Here is a 24,243-nt window from a genome sequence, read left to right on the forward strand (position 1 = left end):
GTCTGTGCCAAGGAAGCTGATCACTTCCTATGCAGAGAAGAAAGTTTCCAGTGACCTCTGAGCTAGTTGGTAACACAACCCAATTAAGTTTAGCATAGTCAGTGGAGGCCTGGAATATAGCCAGTTCCACGTCGATACTACTGTTTATGTTATTCCAATGCGCAGGGCCTAGTGGGAAACTAGGAACTACACTACACAACAGGATCGTATCTCAGACACAGCTCGACACACAAGACCACATCTCAACAACAGGATCACATCTCAGCTGCAGCAACACACAAGACCACATCTCAACAACAGGATCGCATCTCAGCCACAGCTCCACACACAAGACCACATCTCAGCAACAGGATTGCATCTCAGCCACAGCAACACACACAAGACCACATCTCAACAACAGGATCGCATCTCAGCCACAGCAACACACACAGGACCACATCTCAACAACAGGATCACATTTCAGCCACAGCAACACACAAGACCACATCTGAACAACATGATCACATCTCAGCCACAGCAACACATACAAGACCACATCTCAACAACAGGGTCGCATCTCAGCCACAGCAACACACACAAGACCACATCTCAACAACAGGATCCCATCTCAGCCACAGCAACACACGCAAGACCACATCTCAACAAACAGGCTAACATTTCAGCCACAGCAACACACACAAGACCACATCTCAACAACAGGATCGCATCTCAGCCACAGCAACACACACAAGACCACATCTCAACAACAGGATAGCATCTAAGCCACAGCAACACACAAGACCACATCTCAACAAGAGGATCACATCTAAGCCACAGCTCAACACACAAGACCACATCTGAACAACAGGTTCACATCTCAGCCACAGCAACACACAAGACCACATCTCAACAATAGGATCTCATCTCAGCGACAGCTCGACACACAAGACCACATCTCAACAAAAGGATCGCATCTCAGCCACAGCGACACACAAGACCACATCTCAACAACAGGATCGCATCTCAGCCACAGCGACACACAAGACCACATCTCAACAACAGGATCGCATCTCAGCCACATCAACACACAAGACCACATCTCAACAACAGGATTGCATCTCAGCCACAGCGACACACAAGACTACATCTCAACAACAGGATCGGATCTCAGCCACAGCAACACACAAGACCACATCTCAACAACAGGATTGCATCGAAGCCACAGCAACACACAAGACCACATCTCAACAACAGGATTGCATCTCAGCCACAGCAACACACAAGACTACATCTTAACAACAGGATCGCATCTCAGCCACAGCTCCACACACAAGTCCACATCTCAACAACAGGATCGCATCTCAGCTATAGCGCCACACACAAGACCACATCTCAACAACAGGACAGCAACACACTAGACCACATCTCAACAACAGGATCGCATCTCAGCCACAGCAACACACAAGACCACATCTCAACAACAGGATCACACCTCAGCCACAGCAACGCACAAGACAACATCTCAACAACAGGATCACATCTCAGCCACAACAACACACACACGACCCCACCTCAACAACAGGATCACATCTCAGCCACAGCAACACACAAGACCACATCTCAACAACAGAATCGCATCTCAACAACAGGATCGCATCTCAGCCACAGCGACACACAAGACCACATCTCAACAATAGGATCGCATCTCAGCCAGAGCTCGACACACAAGACCACATCTCAACAACAGGATCGCATCTCATCCATAGCGACACACAAGACAACATCTCAACAACAGGAACGAATCTCAGCCACAGCTCCACAGACAAGACCACATCTCAACAACAGGATCGGATCTCAGCCACAGCAACACACAAGACCACATCTCAACAACAGGATCGCATCTCAGCCACTGCTCCACACACAAGACCACATCTCAACAACAGGATCATATCTCAGCCAAAGCAACACACAAGACCACATCTCAACAACAGGATCGCATCTCAGCCACAGCAACACACAAGACCACATCTCAACAACAGGATCACTTCTAAGCCACAACAACACACAAAACCACATCTCCACAATAGGATCGCATCTAAGCCACAGCGCCACACAAGACCATATCTCAATCACAGGATCACATCTCAACCACAGCAACACACACAAGACCACATCTTAACAACAGGATAGCATCTCAGCCACAGCTCGACACACAAAAGGCCACATTTCAACAACAGGATCGTATCTCAGCCACAGCAACACACAAGACCACATCTCAACAACAGGATTGCATCTCAGCCACAGCTCGACACAGAAAAGACCACATCTCAACAACAGGATCGCATCTCAGCCATAGCTCCACACACAAGACCACATCTTAACAACAGGATCGCATCTCAGATATAGCGCCACACACAAGACCACATCTCAACAACAGGATCGCATCTTATCCACAGCAACACACAAGACCACGTCTCAACAACAGTATCGCATCTAAGCCACAGCAACACACAAAAGCACATCTCAACAACAGGATCGCATCTCAGCCACAGCAACACACACAAGACCACATCTCAACAACAGGATCGCATCTCAGCCACAGCAACACACACAAGACCATATCTCAACAACAGGATCCCATCTCAGCCACAGCAACACACGCAAGACCACATCTGAACAAACAGGCTAACATTTCAGCCACAGCAACACACGCAAGACCACATCTCAACAACAGGATCGCATCTCAGCCACAGCTCGACACACAAGACTACATCTCAACAACAGGATAGCATCTAAGCCACAGCAACACACAAGACCACATCTCATCAACAGGATCGCATCTAAGCCACAGCTCCACACACAAGACCACATCTCAACAACAGGATCACATCTCAGCCACAGCAACACACAAGACAACATCTGAACAACAGGATCACATCTAAGCCACAGCAACACACACAAGACCACATCTGAACAACAGGGTCACATCTCAGCCACAGCAACACACAAGACCACATCTCAACAACTGAGGCCTTATTTATGAAGGCCTTGCGCCGCCGGTGCGTCACTTTTAACATGGGAAAAAAGTGACGCACGGTGGCGCAAGGCCTTCATAAATAAGGCCCCAGGATCGCATCTCAACAACAGGATCGCATCTCAGCCACAGCGACACACAAGACCACATCTCAACAATAGGATCACATCTCAGCCACAGGTCGACACACAAGACCACATCTCAACAACAGGATCGCATCTCAGTCACAGCGACACACAAGACCACATCTCAACAACAGGATCGCATCTCAGCCAAAGCGACACACAAGACCACATCTCAACAACAGGATCGCATCTCAGCCACAGCAACACACAACACCACATCTCAACAACAGGATTGCATCTCAGCCTCAGCGACACACAAGACTACATCTCAACAACAGGATCGGATCTGAGCCACAGCAACACACAAGACCACATCTCAACAACAGGATCGCATCGAAGCCACAGCAACACACAAGACCACATCTCAACAACAGGTTCGCATCTCAGCCACAGCAACACACAAGACCACATCTCAACAACAGGATCGCATCTCAGCCACAGCTCCACACACAAGTCCACATCTCAACAACAGGATCGCATCTCAGCTATAGCGCCACACACAAGACCACATCTCAACAACAGGACAGCAACACACAAGACCACATCTCAACAACAGGATCGCATCTCAACCACAGCAACACACAAGACCACATCTCAACAACAGGATCACACCTCAGCCACAGCAACACACAAGACCACATCTCAACAACAGGATCGCATCTCAACAACAGGATCGCATCTCAGCCACAGCGACACACAAGACCACATCTCAACAATAGGATCGCATCTCAGCCACAGCTCGAGACTCAAGACCACATCTCAACAACAGGATCGCATCTCAGCCACAGCGACACACAAGACAACATCTCAACAAAAGGATCGAATCTCAGCCACAACTCCACACACAAGACCACATCTCAACAACAGGATCGGATCTCAGCCAGCAACACACAAGACCACATCTCAACAACAGGATCGCATCACAGCCACTGCTCCACACACAAGACCACATCTCAACAACACGATCGTATCTCAGCCAAAGCAACACACAAGACCACATCTCAACAACAGGATCGCATCTCAGCCACAGCAACACACAAGACCTCATCTCAACAACAGGATCACATCTCAGCCCCAACAACACACAAAACCACATCTCCACAATAGGATCGCATCTAAGCCACAGCGCCACACAAGACCACATCTCAACCACAGAATCACATCTCAGCCACAGCAACACACACAAGACCTCATCTTAACAACAGGATCGCATCTCAGCCACAGCTCGACACACAAGACCACATCTCAACAACAGGATCGCATCTCAGCCACAGCTCCACACACAAGACCACATCTCAACAACAGGATCGCATCTTATCCACAGCACCACACAAGACCACATCTCAACAACAGTATCGCATCTAAGCCACAGCAACACACAAAAGCACATCTCAACAACAGGATCGCATCTCAGCCACAGCAACACACAAGACCACATCTCAACAACAGGATCGCATCTTATCCACAGCACCACACAAGACCACATCTCAACAACAGTATCGCATCTAAGCCACAGCAACACACAAAAGCACATCTCAACAACAGGATCGCATCTCAGCCACAGCAACACACAAGACCACATCTCAACAACAGGATCACATCTCAGCCCCAACAACACACAAAACCACATCTCCACAATAGGATCGCATCTAAGCCACAGCGCCACACAAGACCACATCTCAACCACAGAATCACATCTCAGCCACAGCAACACACACAAGACCTCATCTTAACAACAGGATCGCATCTCAGCCACAGCTCGACACACAAAAGACCACATTTCAACAACAGGATCGCATCTCAGCCAGTGTAACACACAAGACCACATCTCAACAACAGGATTGCATCTCAGCCACAGCTCGACACAGAAAAGACCACATCTCAACAACAGGATCGCATCTCAGCCATAGCTCCACACACAAGACCACATCTTAACAACATGATCGCATCTCAGATATAGCGCCACACACAAGACCACATCTCAACAACAGGATCGCATCTTATCCACAGCAACACACAAGACCACATCTCAACAACAGTATCGCATCTAAGCCACAGCAACACACAAAAGCACATCTCAACAACAGTATCGCATCTCAGCCACAGCAACACACAAGACCACATCTCAACAACAGGATCGCATCTCAGCCACAGCTTGACACACAAGACCACATCTCAACAACAGGATCGTATCTCAGCCTCAGCAACACACAAGACCACGTCTCAACAACAGGATCACATCTTAGCCACCGCAACACACAAGACCACATATCAACAACAGGATCACATCTCAGCCACAGCAAAACACACATGACCACATCTGAACAACAGGATCACATCTCAGCCACAGCAACACACAAGACCACATATCAACAACAGGATCACATCTCAGCCACAGCAAAACACACACGACCACATATCAACAACAGGATCGCATCTCAGCCACAGCAACACACAAGACCACATCTCAACAACAGGATCGCATCTCAGCCACAGCTCCACACACATGTTCACATCTCAACAACAGGATCGCATCTCAGCTATAGCGCCACTTACAAGACCACATCTCAACAACAGGACAGCAACACCCAAGACCACATCTCAACAACAGGATCGCATCTCAGCCACAGCAACACACAAGACCACATCTCAACAACAGGATCACATCTCAGCCACAGCAACACACAAGACCACATCTCAACAACAGGATCGCATCTCAACAACAGGATCGCATCTCAGCCACACAACACACGAGACCACATCTCAACAAGAGGATCGCATCTCAGCCACAGCTCGACACACAAGACCACATCTCAACAACAGGATCGCATCTCAGCCACAGCTCCACACACAAGACCACATCTCAACAACAGGATCGCATCTTATCCACAGCACCACACAAGACCACATCTCAACAACAGTATCGCATCTAAGCCACAGCAACACACAAAAGCACATCTCAACAACAGGATCGCATCTCAGCCACAGCAACACACAAGACCACATCTCAACTACAGGATCGCATCTCAGCCACAGCTCGACACACAAGACCACATCTCAACAACAGGATCGTATCTCAGCCACAGCAACACACAAGACCACGTCTCAACAACAGGATCACATCTCAGCCACAGCAACACACAAGACCACATATCAACAACAGGATCACATCTCAGCCACAGCAAAACACACACAACCACATCTGAACAACAGGATCACATCTCAGCCACAGCAACACACAAGACCACATCTTAAACACAGGCCCACACCTCATACGCAAGACTATACCTCAACTACTGAACCACACCTCAATCACAAAAGAGCACACCTTGGCCTCAGGAGCGCACCTTAACCACAATATCAAATGTCAAACCAACGCACCTCACCCACAGGAGCAAACCAACACCACATGAACGCTCCTCTACTACAAGACCACATCTCAAGCACTAGAGCACATATCTGATAACAGACAACACCACTAGCACTACACCACACACCACACACCCAGCCCCAGACCACAACTCCAGCACTATACAATACACCACCCGCACTACACCACACACTCAGTACCAGACCACAACTCCAGCACTACACAATACACCCAGCACCAGACCACAACTCCAGCACTGTACCACACACTAGCACCAGACCACATTTCCAGCACTATACCACACACCCAGCACCAGACTACTCCTCACGCACTAGACCACACCTCCAGCACTAGACAATACACCACTAGCACCACACCACATCTCCAGCACTAGACCACACCGGCAGCACTAGACCTCACACCCCAGCATTGTACCCCACCTCCAACATCTTACCTTGGTGGCCCGCAGGGCACACTGCATCAGTCCGGTCACACTGCCCACCTCACGCAGAGTCTTCTTACTATTGATATCTGCCCTCCACGACAGGTTCCGTAGGATACTGGAGACCACCTATAGGGGACAATCATGAGAAGAGAGATGTAAGGGAAAATATACAGTGTGGTCTCACCTTCACAGTCCAAAACGTCACTAGAGTCCAAGGAAAGGACCTGCACGGCACAGCCCTAGAGTCCAAGGAAAGGACCTGCACGGCACAGCCCTAGAGTCCAAGGAAAAGACCTGCACTGCACAGCCCTAGAGTCCAAGGAAAGGACCTGCACGGCACTGCCCTAGAGTACAAGGAAAGGACCTGCACGGCACAGCCCTAGAGTACAAGGAAAGGACCTGCACAGCCATTGAGTCCAAAGAAAGGACCTGCACGGCACTGCCCTAGAGTACAAGGAAAGGACCTGCACGGCACAGCCCTAGAGTCCAAGGAAAGGACCTGCACGGCACAGCCCTAGAGTGCAAGGAAAGGACCTGCACGGCACTGCCCTAGAGTCCAAGGAAAGGACCTGCACAGCACAGCCCTAGAGTCCAAGGAAAGGACCTGCACGGCACAGCCCTAGAGTCCAAGGAAAAGACCTGCACGGCACAGCCCTAGAGTCCAAGGAAAAGACCTGCACTGCACAGCCCTAGAGTCCAAGGAAAGGACCTGCACGGCACAGCCCTAGAGTCCAAGGAAAGGACCTGCAGGGCACAGCCATTGAGTCCAAGGAAAGGACCTGCACGGCACAGCCCTAGAGTCCAAGGAAAGGACCTGCACGGCACAGCCCTAGAGTCCGAGGAAAGGACCTGCACCGCACAGCCCTAGAGTGCAAGGAAAGGACCTGCACTGCACAGCCCTAGAGTGCAAGGAAAGGACCTGCACTGCACAGCCCTAGAGTCCAAGGAAAGGACCTGCATGGCACAGCCCTGGAGTCCAAGGAAAGGACCTGCACGGCACAGCCCTAGAGTCCAAGGAAAGGACCTGCACCGCACAGCCCTAGAGTGCAAGGAAAGGACCTGCACGGCACAGCCCTAGAGTCCAAGGAAAGGACCTGCACGGCACTGCCATTGAGTCCAAAGAAAGGACCTGCACTGCACAGCCCTAGAGTGCAAGGAAAGGACCTGCACGGCACAGCCCTAGAGTCCAAGGAAAGGACCTGCACGGCACAGCCCTAGAGTCCAAGGAAAGGACCTGCACGGCACAGCCCTAGAGTCCAAGGAAAAGACCTGCACAGCACAGCCCTAGAGTCCAAGGAAAGGACCTGCACGGCACAGCCCTAGAGTCCGAGGAAAGGACCTGCACCGCACAGCCCTAGAGTCCAAGGAAAGGACCTGCACGGCACAGCCCTAGAGTCCGAGGAAACGACCTGCACGGCACAGCCCTAGAGTCCAAGGAAAGGACCTGCACGGCACAGCCCTAGAGTCCAAGGAAAGGACCTGCACGGCACAGCCATTGAGTCCAAGGAAAGGACCTGCACGGCACAGCCCTAGAGTGCAAGGAAAGGACCTGCAGGGCACAGCCATTGAGTCCAAGGAAAGGACCTGCAGGGCACAGCCATTGAGTCCAAAGAAAGGACCTGCAGGGCACAGCCATTGAGTCCAAGGAAAGGACCTGCACGGCACAGCCCTAGAGTCCAAGGAAAGGACCTGCACTGCACAGCCCTAGAGTCCAAGGAAAGGACCTGCAGGGCACAGCCATTGAGTCCAAAGAAAGGACCTGCAGGGCACAGCCCTAGAGTCCAAGGAAAGGACCTGCACTGCACAGCCCTAGAGTGCAAGGAAAGGACCTGCACTGCACAGCCCTAGAGTCCAAGGAAAGGACCTGCAGGGCACAGCCATTGAGTCCAAAGAAAGGACCTGCAGGGCACAGCCATTGAGTCCAAGGAAAGGACCTGCACTGCACAGCCCTAGAGTCCAAGGAAAGGACCTGCAGGGCACAGCCATTGAGTCCAAGGAAAGGACCTGCACTGCACAGCCCTAGAGTCCAAGGAAAGGACCTGCAGGGCACAGCCATTGAGTCCAAGGAAAGGACCTGCACTGCACAGCCCTAGAGTCCAAGGAAAGGACCTGCAGGGCACAGCCATTGAGTCCAAGGAAAGGACCTGCACGGCACAGCCCTAGAGTCCGAGGAAAGGACCTGCACTGCACAGCCCTAGAGTCCAAGGAAAGGACCTGCAGGGCACAGCCATTGAGTCCAAGGAAAGGACCTGCACGGCACAGCCATTGAGTCCAAGGAAAGGACCTGCACTGCACAGCCCTAGAGTCCAAGGAAAGGACCTGCAGGGCACAGCCATTGAGTCCAAAGAAAGGACCTGCAGGGCACAGCCATTGAGTCCAAAGAAAGGACCTGCAGGGCACAGCCATTGAGTCCAAGGAAAGGACCTGCACTGCACAGCCCTAGAGTCCAAGGAAAGGACCTGCAGGGCACAGCCATTGAGTCCAAGGAAAGGACCTGCACCGCACAGCCCTAGAGTCCAAGGAAAGGACCTGCAGGGCACAGCCATTGAGTCCAAAGAAAGGACCTGCAGGGCACAGCCATTGAGTCCAAGGAAAGGACCTGCACTGCACAGCCCTAGAGTCCAAGGAAAGGACCTGCACTGCACAGCCCTAGAGTGAAAGGAAAGGACCTGCAGGGCACAGCCATTGAGTCCAAGGAAAGGACCTGCACGGCACAGCCCTAGAGTCCGAGGAAAGGACCTGCACGGCACAGCCCTAGAGTCCAAGGAAAGGACCTGCAGGGCACAGCCATTGAGTCCAAGGAAAGGACCTGCAGGGCACAGCCATTGAGTCCAAGGAAAGGACCTGCAGGGCACAGCCATTGAGTCCAAAGAAAGGACCTGCACTGCACAGCCCTAGAGTCCAAGGAAAGGACCTGCACGGCACAGCCCTAGAGTCCAAGGAAAGGACCTGCACTGCACAGCCCTAGAGTCCAAGGAAAGGACCTGCAGGGCACAGCCATTGAGTCCAAAGAAAGGACCTGCACTGCACAGCCCTAGAGTCCAAGGAAAGGACCTGCACGGCACAGCCCTAGAGTGGAAGGAAAGGACCTGCAGGGCACAGCCCTAGAGTGGAAGGAAAGGACCTGCAGGGCACAGCCCTAGAGTGGAAGGAAAGGACCTGCAGGGCACAGCCCTAGAGTCCAAGGAAAAGGACCTGCACGGCACAACTTTAAGCCCCGATGAAGGTCTTGAGAGGCACAGCCCTTCAACCCAGAGCGATGACCTGCATTGTGTTACAAAGCTTTGGAGTCAAGGAGGATTTGGTGCTGCACCCTTCCTCAATCACCTGGTATAAATATGTGCAACTTAAATCACCTGGTGCATCTGCTGGAACCTTGCTTCGCTCACTGGGTCAGCTTGGTCCATCCTGATTCACTCACCTGGTACATCTCTGTGTCCTCTCCATCACATGGGACAATTCCCCACATCCTGTTTCACTCACCTGGTACATCTCTGTGTGCCCTCCATCACCTGGGGTAATTCCCCACAGCCTGCTTCACTCACCTGGTACATTGGCCTTCCCCCTGTCTAACTCACTTGGTGCCATTCTCCATACTCTGCATCACTCACCTGGTGCAGCCCCTGCATCCTACATCGCACTTCTGGTTTAGCTCCCTGCATCAATGAAAACTCACCTGGTTTAGCTCCCTGCACCAATGACAACTCACCTGGTGTAGCTCCTCGCTCTCAGAGGCCAGGTGTGCCACAATGGCCAGCATAGAACCTCTTCTAGAAGACAGCGTTGCCTGTTGAAGAAAAAGAAACTATGAGTTCAGGAGCTTGTGCAGGGGCCACCTGCAATGGGAGAAGTGGCTCGAGAGAGTAATAGGAATCCTGGCAGGGCATTACACATTGCCTTCTCGAAGTCTGTGGGGATTACGAGTGCAACCAATACACATCAAATAAACAAATATTGGCATGCTCTAAAAACATTTGTCTCACCCAAAGCAAGAAGACCTAGCAGGACCACTGTGTTTGAACCTAGGTTGCAATTTCCCTCAACCCTTACTCTCTGTGAGCCAGTCTCAGTCATTCTTCTGAGCCAGTCACCTCTGTTACTCCTCTCAGCCAGTATCCCAGTTACTCATCGGAGGAAGCCTCTGTCACTCCTCTGTGCTGCTCTCTCACTCCTCTCAGCCAGTCACCTCTGTTACTCCTCTCAGCCAGTATCCCAGTTACTCATCGGAGGAAGCCTCTGTCACTCCTCTGTGCTGCTCTCTCACTCCTCTCAGCCAGTCACCTCTGTTACTCCTCTCAGCCAGTATCCCTGTTACTCATCGGAGGAAGCCCCTGTCACTCCTCTGTGCTGCTCTCTCACTCCTCTCAGCCAGTCACCTCTGTTACTCCTCTCAGCAAGTCACCTCTGTTACTCCTCTCAGCCAGTATCTCAGTTACTCATCGGAGGAAGCCTCTGTCACTCCTCTGTGCTGCTCTCTCACTCCTCTCAGCCAGTCACCTCTGTTGCTCCTCTCAGCCAATATCTCAGTTACTCATCGGAGGAAGCCTCTGTCACTCCTCTGTGCTGCTCTCTCACTCCTCCCAGCCAGTCACCTCTGTTACTCCTCTCAGCCAGTATCTCAGTTACTCATCAGAGGAAGCCTCTGTCACTCCTCTGTGCTGCTCTCTCACTCCTCTCAGCCAGTCACCTCTGTTACTCCTCTCAGCCAGTATCCCAGTTACTCATCGGAGGAAGCCTCTGTCACTCCTCTGTGCTGCTCTCTCACTCCTCTCAGCCAGTCACCTCTGTTACTCCTCTCAGCCAGTATCTCAGTTACTCATCGGAGGAAGCCTCTGTCACTCCTCTGTGCTGCTCTCTCACTCCTCTCAGCCAGTCACCTCTGTTACTCCTCTCAGCCAGTATCTCAGTTACTCATCGGAGGAAGCCTCTGTCACTCCTCTGTGCTGCTCTCTCACTCCTCTCAGCCAGTCACCTCTGTTACTCCTCTCAGCCAGTCACCTCTGTTACTCCTCTCAGCCAGTATCTCAGTTACTCATCGGAGGAAGCCTCTGTCACTCCTCTGTGCTGCTCTCTCACTCCTCTCAGCCAGTCACCTCTGTTGCTCCTCTCAGCCAATATCTCAGTTACTCATCGGAGGAAGCCTCTGTCACTCCTCTGTGCTGCTCTCTCACTCTTCTCAGCCAGTCACCTCTGTTACTCCTCTCAGCCAGTATCTCAGTTACTCATCAGAGGAAGCCTCTGTCACTCCTCTGTGCTGCTCTCTCACTCCTCTCAGCCAGTCACCTCTGTTACTCCTCTCAGCCAGTATCCCAGTTACTCATCGGAGGAAGCCTCTGTCACTCCTCTGTGCTGCTCTCTCACTCCTCTCAGCCAGTCACCTCTGTTACTCCTCTCAGCCAGTATCCCAGTTACTCATCGGAGGAAGCCTCTGTCACTCCTCTGTGCTGCTCTCTCACTCCTCTCAGCCAGTCACCTCTGTTACTCCTCTCAGCCAGTATCTCAGTTACTCATCAGAGGAAGCCTCTGTCACTCCTCTGTGCTGCTCTCTCACTCCTCTCAGCCAGTCACCTCTGTTACTCCTCTCAGCCAGTATCCCAGTTACTCATCAGAGGAAGCCTCTGTCACTCCTCTGTGCTGCTCTCTCACTCCTCTCAGCCAGTCACCTCTGTTACTCCTCTCAGCCAGTCACCTCTGTTACTCCTCTCAGCCAGTATCCCAGTTACTCATCGGAGGAAGCCTCTGTCACTCCTCTGTGCTGCTCTCTCACTCCTCTCAGCCACTCACCTCTGTTACTCCTCTCAGCCAGTATCTCAGTTACTCATCGGAGGAAGCCTCTGTCACTCCTCTGTGCTGCTCTCTCACTCCTCTCAGCCAGTCACCTCTGTTACTCCTCTCAGCCAGTATCTCAGTTACTCATCGGAGGAAGCCTCTGTCACTCCTCTGTGCTGCTCTCTCACTCTTCTCAGCCAGTCACCTCTGTTACTCCTCTCAGCCAGTATTTCAGTTACTCATCGGAGGAAGCCTCTGTCACTCCTCTGTGCTGCTCTCTCACTCCTCTCAGCCAGTCACCTCTGTTGCTACTCTCAGCCAGTATCTCAGTTACTCATCGGAGGAAGCCTCTGTCACTCCTCTGTGCTGCTCTCTCACTCCTCTCAGCCAGTCACCTCTGTTACTCCTCTCAGCCAGTATCTCAGTTACTCATCAGAGGAAGCCTCTGTCACTCCTCTGTGCTGCTCTCTCACTCCTCTCAGCCAGTCACCTCTGTTACTCCTCTCAGCCAGTATCCCAGTTACTCATCGGAGGAAGCCTCTGTCACTCCTCTGTGCTGCTCTCTCACTCCTCTCAGCCAGTCACCTCTGTTACTCTTCTCAGCCAGTCACCTCTGTTACTCCTCTCAGCCAGTATCCCAGTTACTCATCGGAGGAAGCCTCTGTCACTCCTCTGTGCTGCTCTCTCACTCCTCTCAGCCAGTCACCTCTGTTACTCCTCTCAGCCAGTATTTCAGTTACTCATCGGAGGAAGCATTGTCACTCCTCTGTGCTGCTCTCTCACTCCTCTCAGCCAGTCACCTCTGTTGCTACTCTCAGCCAGTATCTCAGTTACTCATCGGAGGAAGCCTCTGTCACTCCTCTGTGCTGCTCTCTCACTCCTCTCAGCCAGTCACCTCTGTTACTCCTCTCAGCCAGTATCTCAGTTACTCATCAGAAGAAGCCTCTGTCACTCCTCTGTGCTGCTCTCTCACTCCTCTCAGCCAGTCACCTCTGTTACTCCTCTCAGCCAGTATCCCAGTTACTCATCGGAGGAAGCCTCTGTCACTCCTCTGTGCTGCTGTCTCACTCCTCTCAGCCAGTCACCTCTGTTACTCCTCTCAGCCAGTATCCCAGTTACTCATCGGAGGAAGCCTCTGTCACTCCTCTGTGCTGCTCTCTCACTCCTCTCAGCCAGTCACCTCTGTTACTCCTCTCAGCCAGTATCTCAGTTACTCATCGGAGGAAGCCTCTGTCACTCCTCTGTGCTGCTCTCTCACTCCTCTCAGCCAGTCACCTCTGTTACTCCTCTCAGCCAGTATCTCAGTTACTCATCGGAGGAAGCCTCTGTCACTCCTCTGTGCTGCTCTCTCACTCCTCTCAGCCAGTCACCTCTGTTACTCCTCTCAGCCAGTATCTCAGTTACTCATCGGAGGAAGCCTCTGTCACTCCTCTGTGCTGCTCTCTCATTCCTCTCAGCCAGTCACCTCTGTTACTCCTCTCAGCCAGCATCTCAGTTACTCATCGGAGGAAGCCTCTGTCACTCCTCTGTGCTGCTCTCTCACTCCTCTCAGCCAGTCACTTCTGTTACTTCCCTGAGCTTGTCTCTGTTACCCCTATCTGTGGCAGGTTAAATTATGTAAAGTCAGACTGCTCTTTTCAAAGATTCCTTGAATGTATTGTAATTGATTAGAAATTATTCTATGCAATATTAAAGAACTACATACTGTACCGCATGGAGGGGTTGGGATGGACTAGGAAGAGAGAACCGCAGGCTGAAGTATGGAGGGAGCCAGACATGTGTGTAGGGCGGCAGGGAATACAAGAGAAATGCCGTCTACAGACTGAAGGTTGTGGGACAAACCATATGGAGGGATGGACAGTAGAGCCTAGACCGGCGGCTTCTGAAGGTGCAGTCTGCAGCCCAATCATCAGGGGCCTTCTGCTGCATGAGTGGTGATTGGGAGAGTGGAGGGGTGGAGGGGTGGATGGATGGATGGATGCATGTTTACACTAGCATGGCGCACTCCGAGAGTGACTAGTTTCAGAGTCTAACTTATTGCGCAGTGTGTAAACGGTGGAGTATAGTGATATGCCTCTCTCTGCCTCACTAGCCGGATGGGAGCTGGCACCTTTGCCCTCACCTTATTCACTACGTCGCCGAAGGTCAGGTTGGTGAGGGCCATTCCTGTGTAGCGCCTCAAGGCCAGGTTGAGAGGATCATTGCTCATCTTGTGCATTTCATAGTCCACTTGGAGGAGCTCAGCAACAGCCTGCAGACCACCTGTGAAGAGAGGAGAGGGAGGACTGGGTGTCAACAAATGCCCTGTGGCACCCCTGAGGCAAGCTCACACAGTAGCAGTGTTTGCATTTGAGGCCAGCCGTGCTGTCATCTCATCACCTTACGCACCTCACGCACCTCACGCCCCACCACACCTCATTCATGCCTCGCACAGTACCAGCCTGTAGTAGCTGCCTGACTCAATGCTTACTAAGGAGTGGCCTGGAGGGCTCACTCTTCACTCACTATTGCCCTGCAAGACTCACTTCACAAAAGAACACCTCACTCATAACAAATGTATGTGCTTCTCTCACACACCACTCACCCAGGAGAGGTATGTGGTAGTTACATCACTCTTCAGGGATCTGGAGTAGCCACAACAAGCACTGCTCAAAAGGGGTCTGATTACTCGTTTCATTCATTGCCTACTCAGGACAGGCCTATGGTGCCCGCCTCTCTCTCGAATCATAATACACAGCTTTTGATGCTTGCGTCACGCATTGCTCGTGCAGAACAGGCCACTGGTGCATGCGTAGCGTTCCCTAAGCTCTCCCATGTCGAAGAGGACGTCACAATGGAACGGCTCCACACACGACTCCACATGACGTCATCGGAGCCATAAGAAGCCTTGGTTGGCGTGCTGACATCGGATCCACCCATTCTTTCTGTGCCTTCCAGGCGATCGGGTAATTCAACAACATTCTCACAAGTATACACAGTATACAAACACAGCCAAAACTAGAAATTCTTCATCAAAGAAATTTCCTAATGCCAAGCATCACATGATTTTAACAATAAATCACATAAGATATATGTTAGATTTGGGGGTCTCTGGTTGGCACAGGTAAGGACTTGTGACAAGCAGGGCCCCTCTCCTCTAGTCAGGATAAGGGGATCACCCTCTAAAATAACCCCTGCTCACCCTCTAGGTAGTGTGGCGCGAGCAGACAAGGCTTATCTCAGAAGAGTGCTACAGGTTAAGCATTTGTGAACACATACAGTAACTCAATGACAACACCACAAAAGGGATACCACACTAGAGTTTGTATAAAAATAAGCATTCTTTATATAAAAGGCTTAGCACAAGATCCAAATAACGTTTTAAAATGAGGCCACAATACTATCTTAGAAAAATAGTTCTTTGTTACCAAAAATGCGTAATTCAATAGTCTGTGCGAGTCGGGTCTCTTCGTTCGACCCTGCAGGGATGAAATGCGGCCGCAGAGTCAATTGCGCGAAGCGGACTCTCGGGTCCGATGCGCTTCGATCACAGAGGGCGAATCGTACACAGTACCTTAGAAATGCGTCCAACGTGGACGAAGCGCTGGCAGGAGTAAAGGCAAACCAGGGACGGTGTTGGCAGCTCTCTGAGGTGAATCCGGCTCGTTGCAGGCGTCTCAGGGCGAGACGTCGGCGCGGGACTCCAGGGAGCGGTGCGGGCGGTCCGGGTCTTTCTAGGCGTTCACTGCGCTAGGCGGCGTTCGAGCCGTACCTTCAGTAGCTGGGGCTGCTTTCCAGATGCGGACAGCGTGGCCCGAGGGGACCGGTACGTAGCGTACGGGCCGGGCTCTGAAGTGCGTGGCGGTCTCTGGGATCAGGAGCGCAATGCGAGGCGTCCAGTACGCTTCAAGCGTACGGGCCGTACTCTGCCTTGCGATGCGCTCCGATCCTGACTTTCAGCGGTGGGAGTGGGGAGGCTAGCAGTGCGGCTCCAAAGGGGGGAGGGTAAAGGAGAGTGCGGGCGACCCTGGCTAGACGGTGCAAGCACGGCTCGGAACAGAGCGGAGTCATACGGTGATGGGGCAGCCGGGCACAGGGTTAACAGCAGACGGGGGGGACGAGGCACACTGAGATCGCGGCTCCAGCGGCAAAGAAGATCGTGCAAAGTCCAGCAGCTCGCTAGCGAAGACAGGAGGAGTCCAATAGTCCTGGAACTCCGTTCCGGGGGAAAGCTCACCCACATGCCCTTGGAGATAGTTGAAGTACAAGCAGAATAAAGTATATTTCAATCTTTTCCTCTCCTCTCACAGCAAGGCAACCACTGCAGGCCAATCCCCAGGTCAGGGACAGTACTCCTCCTTGCAGCTTTCTCAGTTCCTTCTTGTCGGGCAGAGGTTCTTCTTGGTTCAAGCAGGATCTAATTTCTTAGGAGCAGGGCTCCTATATTTATACTACAAATCTTTTGTTCTTTGAGGCCAGGGGGGCTTTGCCTATTTCAGTCCAGTTCTTGAGCACTTTGTTGACATGAGGCTGCCTTCTTCTTTCATGGTGCAGGGCAGAGACATCAGACGCTCCACAGGGGGTGGAGCCAGCATTGTGGTGGCAGAGCACAGCCCTATTCAGAGTCAAGGGGCACTCCTCCCAACCATCCTGGTGTAATCTTCCTATTCACCACCTGGCTGCCCAGCCTGTCTCCTGGAATTCCCCAGCCCTGTCACACACAGAAACCAGACAGCAGATACACACCATAGCAGAGGCGGGCTGAAAAGGTTAGGCAAGCAAATACCAACTTTCTAAATGTGGTATTTGCAAACACAGAACATTAAAATAACTTTACTAAAAGATGTATTTTATTATTCTGAGTTCAGGCATACTAAACTCGAATTTCTACCATGTTACCTGACTCTGTTAGGATCGTAGGATGTAACAATTCTAACAGCTCATTCTGGCCTATGGAGAACAGGTAGCCTTACAATAGTGAAAAACGAAAATGGCTGTAATTCACTATTAGGACATGCCACACGCATCAGGGTTTGTACTACCTTATGCTTACAATGCACCCTGCCCTTGGGCCTACCATAGGGGTGACTAATATGAAGTTAAGGGAAGGTTAGGGACTGGCAAGTAGGTGCACTTGCGCAGTCAGCATAACAGTACCAGACTGCATGCAGGTTCTGCAATGGCAGACCTTAGACACATTTTCCAGGGTTGCTTCTGTGGGTTGCACAACCAGTGCTGCAAGCCCACCAGCAGCATTTGTGTTTACAAGCCCTGGCACTCCTAGTGCACTTTACTGGGGTCTGACAGTAAACCAAATAAGCTAATCATGGAAACCAATCAACATATACACTTTGTACAGGGAGCACTTGTACTGTGGCACTGATTGGCAGTGGCACAGTGCTCTGATCAGCTAACACCAGCAAAACACATGCGGCAACAGTAACAACAAGCATTTGCAATGCAATAGGTCTCGCATTAGGAAAGTTTGAGCTATTGGTATTGTAAATGACACATTTTTTATTTATGTGTTGGTTTGGAAAATAGTGAATTGAATAGCTTTGTCATTTACAATGCCAATAGTTTTAACTTTCACAAATGTGACACCTATAGCATTTGTAATGCAATATGTGTTGTATTTACGTGACTTAGATGTATTGATATTACAAATAAAAATGGCTTTTATTTTTTTAATAATTAATACTTAAGTTATTGTAATTTATAATGGCAAAAGTTTTGGTAAATAACTTTTGTGAAGATTATGTTAATTGTATTTTATTGTGATGAAAATCCAAGAACAGAAGTGAACTATTAACATATTTTTGTGACATTTGTAATGAAGCTTGAAACATTGAGAGAACATATTTGAACCAGTTGTTGAATGGTTGCAAAGATTGATGCTGTGGTGGCGCGGAGTGATGTTGTGGTGGCGACAAGTGATGCTGTGGTGTTCAGTGATGCTGTGGTAGCGCATAGTGATGTTGTGGTACCCCCGAGTGATGCTTTGGTGGTGCTGAGTGATGCTGTAGTGATGCGATAGATAGATAGAGTGAGTGCGATAGATAGATAGAGTGAGGGCGATAGATAGAGTGAGGGCGATAGATAGATAGATAGATAGATAGATAGATAGATAGATAGATAGATAGATAGATAGATAGATAGATAGATAGATAGATAGATAGATAGATAGATAGATAGATAGATAGATGGATGGATGGATGGATGGATGGATGGATGGATGGATGGATGGATGGATGGATGGATGGATGGATGGATGGATGGATGGATGGATGGATGGATGGATGGATAGATAGATAGATAGATAGATAGATAGATAGATAGATAGATAGATAGATAGATAGATAGATAGATAGATAGATAGATAGATAGATAGATAGATAGACTGAGGGTGATAGATAGATAGACTGATAGATAAAGTGTATTTATGTTGCATTGAGTAGAGTGTGAGTATGAGGCATGTAATTATATGGCACTGAGTGGTAAAATGGGCAGTGTATATTGTATTCAGTAGAGTGTAATTGTGTGCCGTGTAATTATGTGGCACTGAGTGGTATTTGGAGTGTATGTTGCATTGAGTGCAGTGTAATTATGTAGTGTGTAATTATGTGGCACTGAGTGGTAATATGGGGAGTGTGTGTTGCATTCAGTAGAGTGTAATTATGTGGTGTGTAATTATGTGGCACTGAGTGGTATTGTGTGGAGTGTGTGTTGCATTCAGTAGAGTGTAATTATGTGGTGTGTAATTATGTGGCACTGAGTGGTATTTGGAGTGTATGTTGCATTGAGTGCAGTGTGATTATGTGGCGTGTAATTATGTGGCACTGGGCGGTATTTGGAATGTATTTTGCATTGATTGCAGTGTAATTATGTGGCACTGAGTGGTATTTGGAGTGTATGTTGCATTGAGTGCTGTGTAAGTATGTGGCACTGAGTGTTATTTGGAGTGTATGTTGCATTGATTGCAGTGTAATTATGTGGCGTGTAATTATGTGGCACTGAGTGGTATTTGGAGTGTATGTTGCGTTGAGCGCAGTGTAATTATGAAGCATATAATTATGTGGCACTGAGTGGTATTGTGTGAAGTGTCTGTTGCATTGAGTGCAGTGTAATTATGTGATGTGTAATTATGTGGCACTGAGTGGTATTTGGAGTGTATGTTGCATTGAGTGTAGTGTAAATATGTGGCGTGTAATTATGTGGCACTGAGTGGTATTTGGCATGTACGTTGCATTGAGTGCAGAGTAATTATGTGGAGTTTAATTATGTGGCACTGAGTGGTATGTGGAGTGTATGTTGCGTTGAGCGCAGTGTAATTATGTAGCATATAATTATGTGGCACTGAGTGGTATTGTGTGGAGTGTATGTTGTATTCAGTAAAGTGTAATTATGTGGTGTGTAATTATTTGGCACTGAGTGGTATTTGGAGTGTATGTTGCATTGTGTAGAGTGTAATTATGTTGCATATAACTATGTGGCACTGAGAGGTATTTGGAGTGTATGTTGCATGGAATGCTGTGTAATTATGTAGCATATAATTATGTGGCACTGAGTGGTATTGTGTGGAGTGTGTGTTGCATTCAGTAGAGTGTAATTATGTGGTGTTTAACTATGTGGCTCTGAGTGGAATTTGGAGTGTATGTTGCATTGAGTGCAGTGTAATTATGTAGCATATAATTATGTGGCACTGAGTGGTATTGTGTGGAGTGTCTGTTGCATTGAGTGCAGTGTAATAATGTGGCGTGTAATTATGTGGCACTGAGTGGTATTTGGAGTATATGTTGCATTAAGTGCAGTGTAAATATGTGGTGTGTAATTATGTGGCACTGAGTGGTATTTGGAATGTACATTGCATTGAGTGCAGAGTAATTATGTGGAGTTTGATTATGTGGCACTGAGTGGTATTTGGAGTGTATGTTGCATTGAGTGCAGTGTAATTATGTGGCGTGTAATTATGTGGCACTGAGTGGTATTTGGAGTGTATGTTGTGTTGAGTGCAGTGTAATTATGTAGCATATAATTATGTGGCACTGAGTGGTATTGTGTGGAATGTTTGTTGTATTCAGTAGAGTGTAAATATGTGGCACTGAGGGGTATTTGGAGTGTCTGTTGCATTGTATGCAGTGTAATTATGTTGCATATATCTATGTGACACTGAGAGGTATTTGGAGTGTATGTTGCATTGAGTGCTGTATAATTATGTAGCATATAATTATGTGGCACTGAGTGGTATTGTGTGGAGTGTGTGTTGCATTCAGTAGAGTGTAATTATGTGGTGTTTAATTATGTGGCACTGAGTGGAATTTGGAGTGTATGTTGCATTGAGTGCAGCGTAATTATGTAGCATATAATTATGTGGCACTGAGTGGTATTGTGTGGAGTGTCTGTTGCATTAAGTGCAGTTTAATTATGTGATGTGTAATTATGTGGCACTGAGAGGTATTTGGAGTGTATGTTGCATTGAGTGTAGTGTAAATATGTGATGTGTAATTATGTGGCACTGAGTGGTATTGTGTGGAGTGTGTGTTGCATTCAGTAGAGTGTAATTCTGTGGTGTTTAATTATGTGGCTCTGATGGAATTTGGAGTGTATGTTGCATTGAGTGCTGTGTAATTATGTAGCATATAATTATGTGGCACGGAGTGGTATTGTGTGGAGTGTGTGTTGCATTCAGTAGAGTGTAATTATGTGGTGTTTAATTATGTGGCTCTGAGTGGAATTTGGAGTGTATGTTGCATTGAGTGCAGTGTAATTATGTAGCATATAATTATGTGGCACTGAGTGGTATTGTGTGGAGTGTCTGTTGCATTGAGTGCAGTGTAATTATGTGGCGTGTAATTATGTGGCACTGAGTGGTATTTGGAGTATATGTTGCATTAAGTGCAGTGTAAATATGTGGCGTGTAATTATGTGGCACTGAGTGGTCTTTGGAATGTACGTTGCATTGAGTGCAGAGTAATTATGTGGAGTTTAATTATGTGGCACTGAGTGGTATTTGGAGTGTATGTTGCATTGAGTGCAATGTAATTATGTGGCGTGTAATTATGTGGCACTGAGTGGTATTTTGAGTGTCTGTTGTGTTGAGTGAAGTGTAATTATGTAGCATATAATTATGTGGCACTGAGTGGTATTGTGTGGAATGTTTGTTATATTCAGTAGAGTGTAATTATGTGGTGTGTAATTATGTGGCACTGAGTGGTATTTGGAGTGTCTGTTGCATTGTGTGCGGTGTAATTATGTTGCATGAAGGCAATTTGCTCCCCTGGGACAGTTTAAGCAATAGAATTGGCTCGAATTTCTCCAGGCTTAAATACTTGCAAATTTCCAGCTGGTCTCGTGCATATTTTGCTCAGAATCAGCGGAGAAATAAACCCCCTTTGGGAGCATATAGTTAACTTGTAACACTATTAGTTGATAAACCTCCAATCAAAAAGGAGATCTCAGTCTGGTATAATTTAATTCTGGAAGAAATAGACGGTGAATTCATACTGCCGGATACACTTTGGTCCCCGTTTCTGCTCAACGTTAACTTGCAAGATCTTTGGAGCACGTCATGTAGAATGATGTGGGACATTGTGAAACCTGCATGGCTTCGCAGGAACCATCTTTTCACCATTCATCGAGCTTACTATTCACCACTTAGGTTGTCAAAATTTTCATCTGGAAGTACAGTGGCTTGTGCGAGATGTGGGCTATTGTCCGCCTCGGACACTCATATGTTTTTCGACTGCCCTCATCTGTCTCTTTTTTGGCATGATATAAGCAGCTGTCTTTCTGCATCGGTTGGCTCCAATATTGCCCTGAGTCGTGTATCAGTAATTTTTGGTCTTGTGGAAGGAGTTCCCCCTTCTGAGAGGAAGTTCATTTTTTACTCTATTTTGCTTGCTAGGAGGGAGATATGCAAGACATGGAAAGACCCTTCTCCCCCTACTATCACTGACTGGTATAATGCCGCCTTGCAGGTTTCTAAGTTGTATGTATGTATGTATGTATGTATAAAGTATTTTATTACGCGCTCTGCTACTACAGAGTATCCTGGCGCGATATGTGAACTTAAACAGGGCCAAAACCAGAAGGAGAAAGAAAAAAGCAATTAGATACTGAGATTAAAAAGGTGGGTTTTTAACCCCTTCTTAAATTCTGTCAATGTGGCTGAAGCTCGCAAAGAGAGCGGCAGGGCATTCCACGACCGAGCTGCTTGGACAGAAATAGACTGACCACCCAATCTCACATATCTGACTTTAGGCGTAGTCATCAGAAGGAGATTAGCTGATCGGAGTGCACGGCTAGGAATATAGAAAGTAAACCTCTTGTGCAAGTATTGTGGTCCTTGTTGGTGCAAGGCACGAAAGGCCAGGACCAGTGATTTAAACACAATACGATGGGCCACAGGAAGCCAGTGGAGCTTTCGGAGATGGGCAGATGCGCTAGTTCTTCTCGGGAGGTGAAATAAAAGTCGAACCGCAGCATTCTGAATGATCTGCATTCGATTGATAAGGTATTTAGGGAGACCGCTGAAGAGGGCGTTGGCGTAATCTAGCCTTGATAAGATCAGAGCACGCAGAACCGTCTCTTTTGCTTCCCTATGAAGCAGTGGGAGGAACCTTTTTAGTGACTTAAGGGTCAGGAAACAGGTCGCCGTACGTTTTTTTAGATGCACTTCAAACCTGAGATCCTGTCCAAACCAGACCCCCAAGTTTTTGGCCAGGCCTCTGAGAGAGCTGGGACAGGCAAAATCAGGCGGCCAAATAAGATCCTTAAAATTGGCCGGGAAGTTGCCATAAAACAACAGCTCTGTCTTGTCCTCGTTACATTTGAGTTGGGCTGAAAGGAGCCACCGAAAGACATTAGATAGACAGGAGCAGACGGCACTGGCATCTAAGCAGTTCTTAGGCCAGGTAAACAACAGCTGTGTGTCGTCCGCATACGCCATTATTTTGGCTCCCCACTGCTCAGCCAGATGGATCAACGGAGTCATATAAATGTTGAACAACAGAGGGCTCAACGTCGACCCCTGAGGGACCCCTGTGCTGAGCTTCTTGGGAGACGAGGCGTAAGGAGGTATCCATACTTGCTGCGTCCGCTCCGACAGAAATGAGGACAGCCAGGCCAGAACCGAGCCTGACAGTCCCACCTCTGCCAGCCGATTCAGCAGCAGAGCATGGGGTACCGTATCGAAGGCGGCAGATAGGTCCAGCAAAACCAGGACCGCTCTGCCGCCTCCGTCAAGGCACTCCCTAATAGCCTCAGAGACTTCCACCAGGGCCGTCTCAGTGCTAAAAGCCGCCCTGAAACCCGATTGAGCCGGGTGAAGGGCTTTAGAGGACTCAATGAAATTATTCAGTTGTCTGAAGACAACCTTTTCACAGACCTTCGCCAATGCCGGGAGCAGCGATATCGGACGATAACTGGATGTGGCTAGAGGGTCCAGGCCAGGTTTCTTTAGCAGGGGAAGTAATTTCGCCTGTTTCCAACAGATGGGCACAGAGGCAGAGGCCAGAGACAGATTAACAACCTGAGTGACCTC

At 49.1% G+C, this 24,243-nt stretch overlaps 1 protein-coding gene across 1 annotated transcript in view; it reads right to left on the reverse strand.

Moving 5' to 3' along the window:
• APC2 (APC regulator of Wnt signaling pathway 2) overlaps nucleotides 1-24,243 on the reverse strand; it is a 218,575-nt gene that overhangs the window by 40,138 nt on the left and 154,194 nt on the right. Inside the window, exons 11-13 of the mRNA XM_086946654.1 lie at nucleotides 14,845-14,984; nucleotides 10,663-10,740; nucleotides 6,963-7,079 (exon numbers count right to left, since the gene is read on the reverse strand). Coding sequence (XP_086802780.1) covers nucleotides 6,963-7,079; nucleotides 10,663-10,740; nucleotides 14,845-14,984 — 335 coding nt within the window. The remainder of the gene's footprint in view (nucleotides 1-6,962; nucleotides 7,080-10,662; nucleotides 10,741-14,844; nucleotides 14,985-24,243) is intronic.

This window comes from Lissotriton vulgaris, chromosome 12 (genome assembly GCF_964263255.1).
Source record: "Lissotriton vulgaris chromosome 12, aLisVul1.2, whole genome shotgun sequence".
In the NCBI taxonomy this organism is placed as follows: domain Eukaryota; kingdom Metazoa; phylum Chordata; class Amphibia; order Caudata; family Salamandridae; genus Lissotriton; species Lissotriton vulgaris.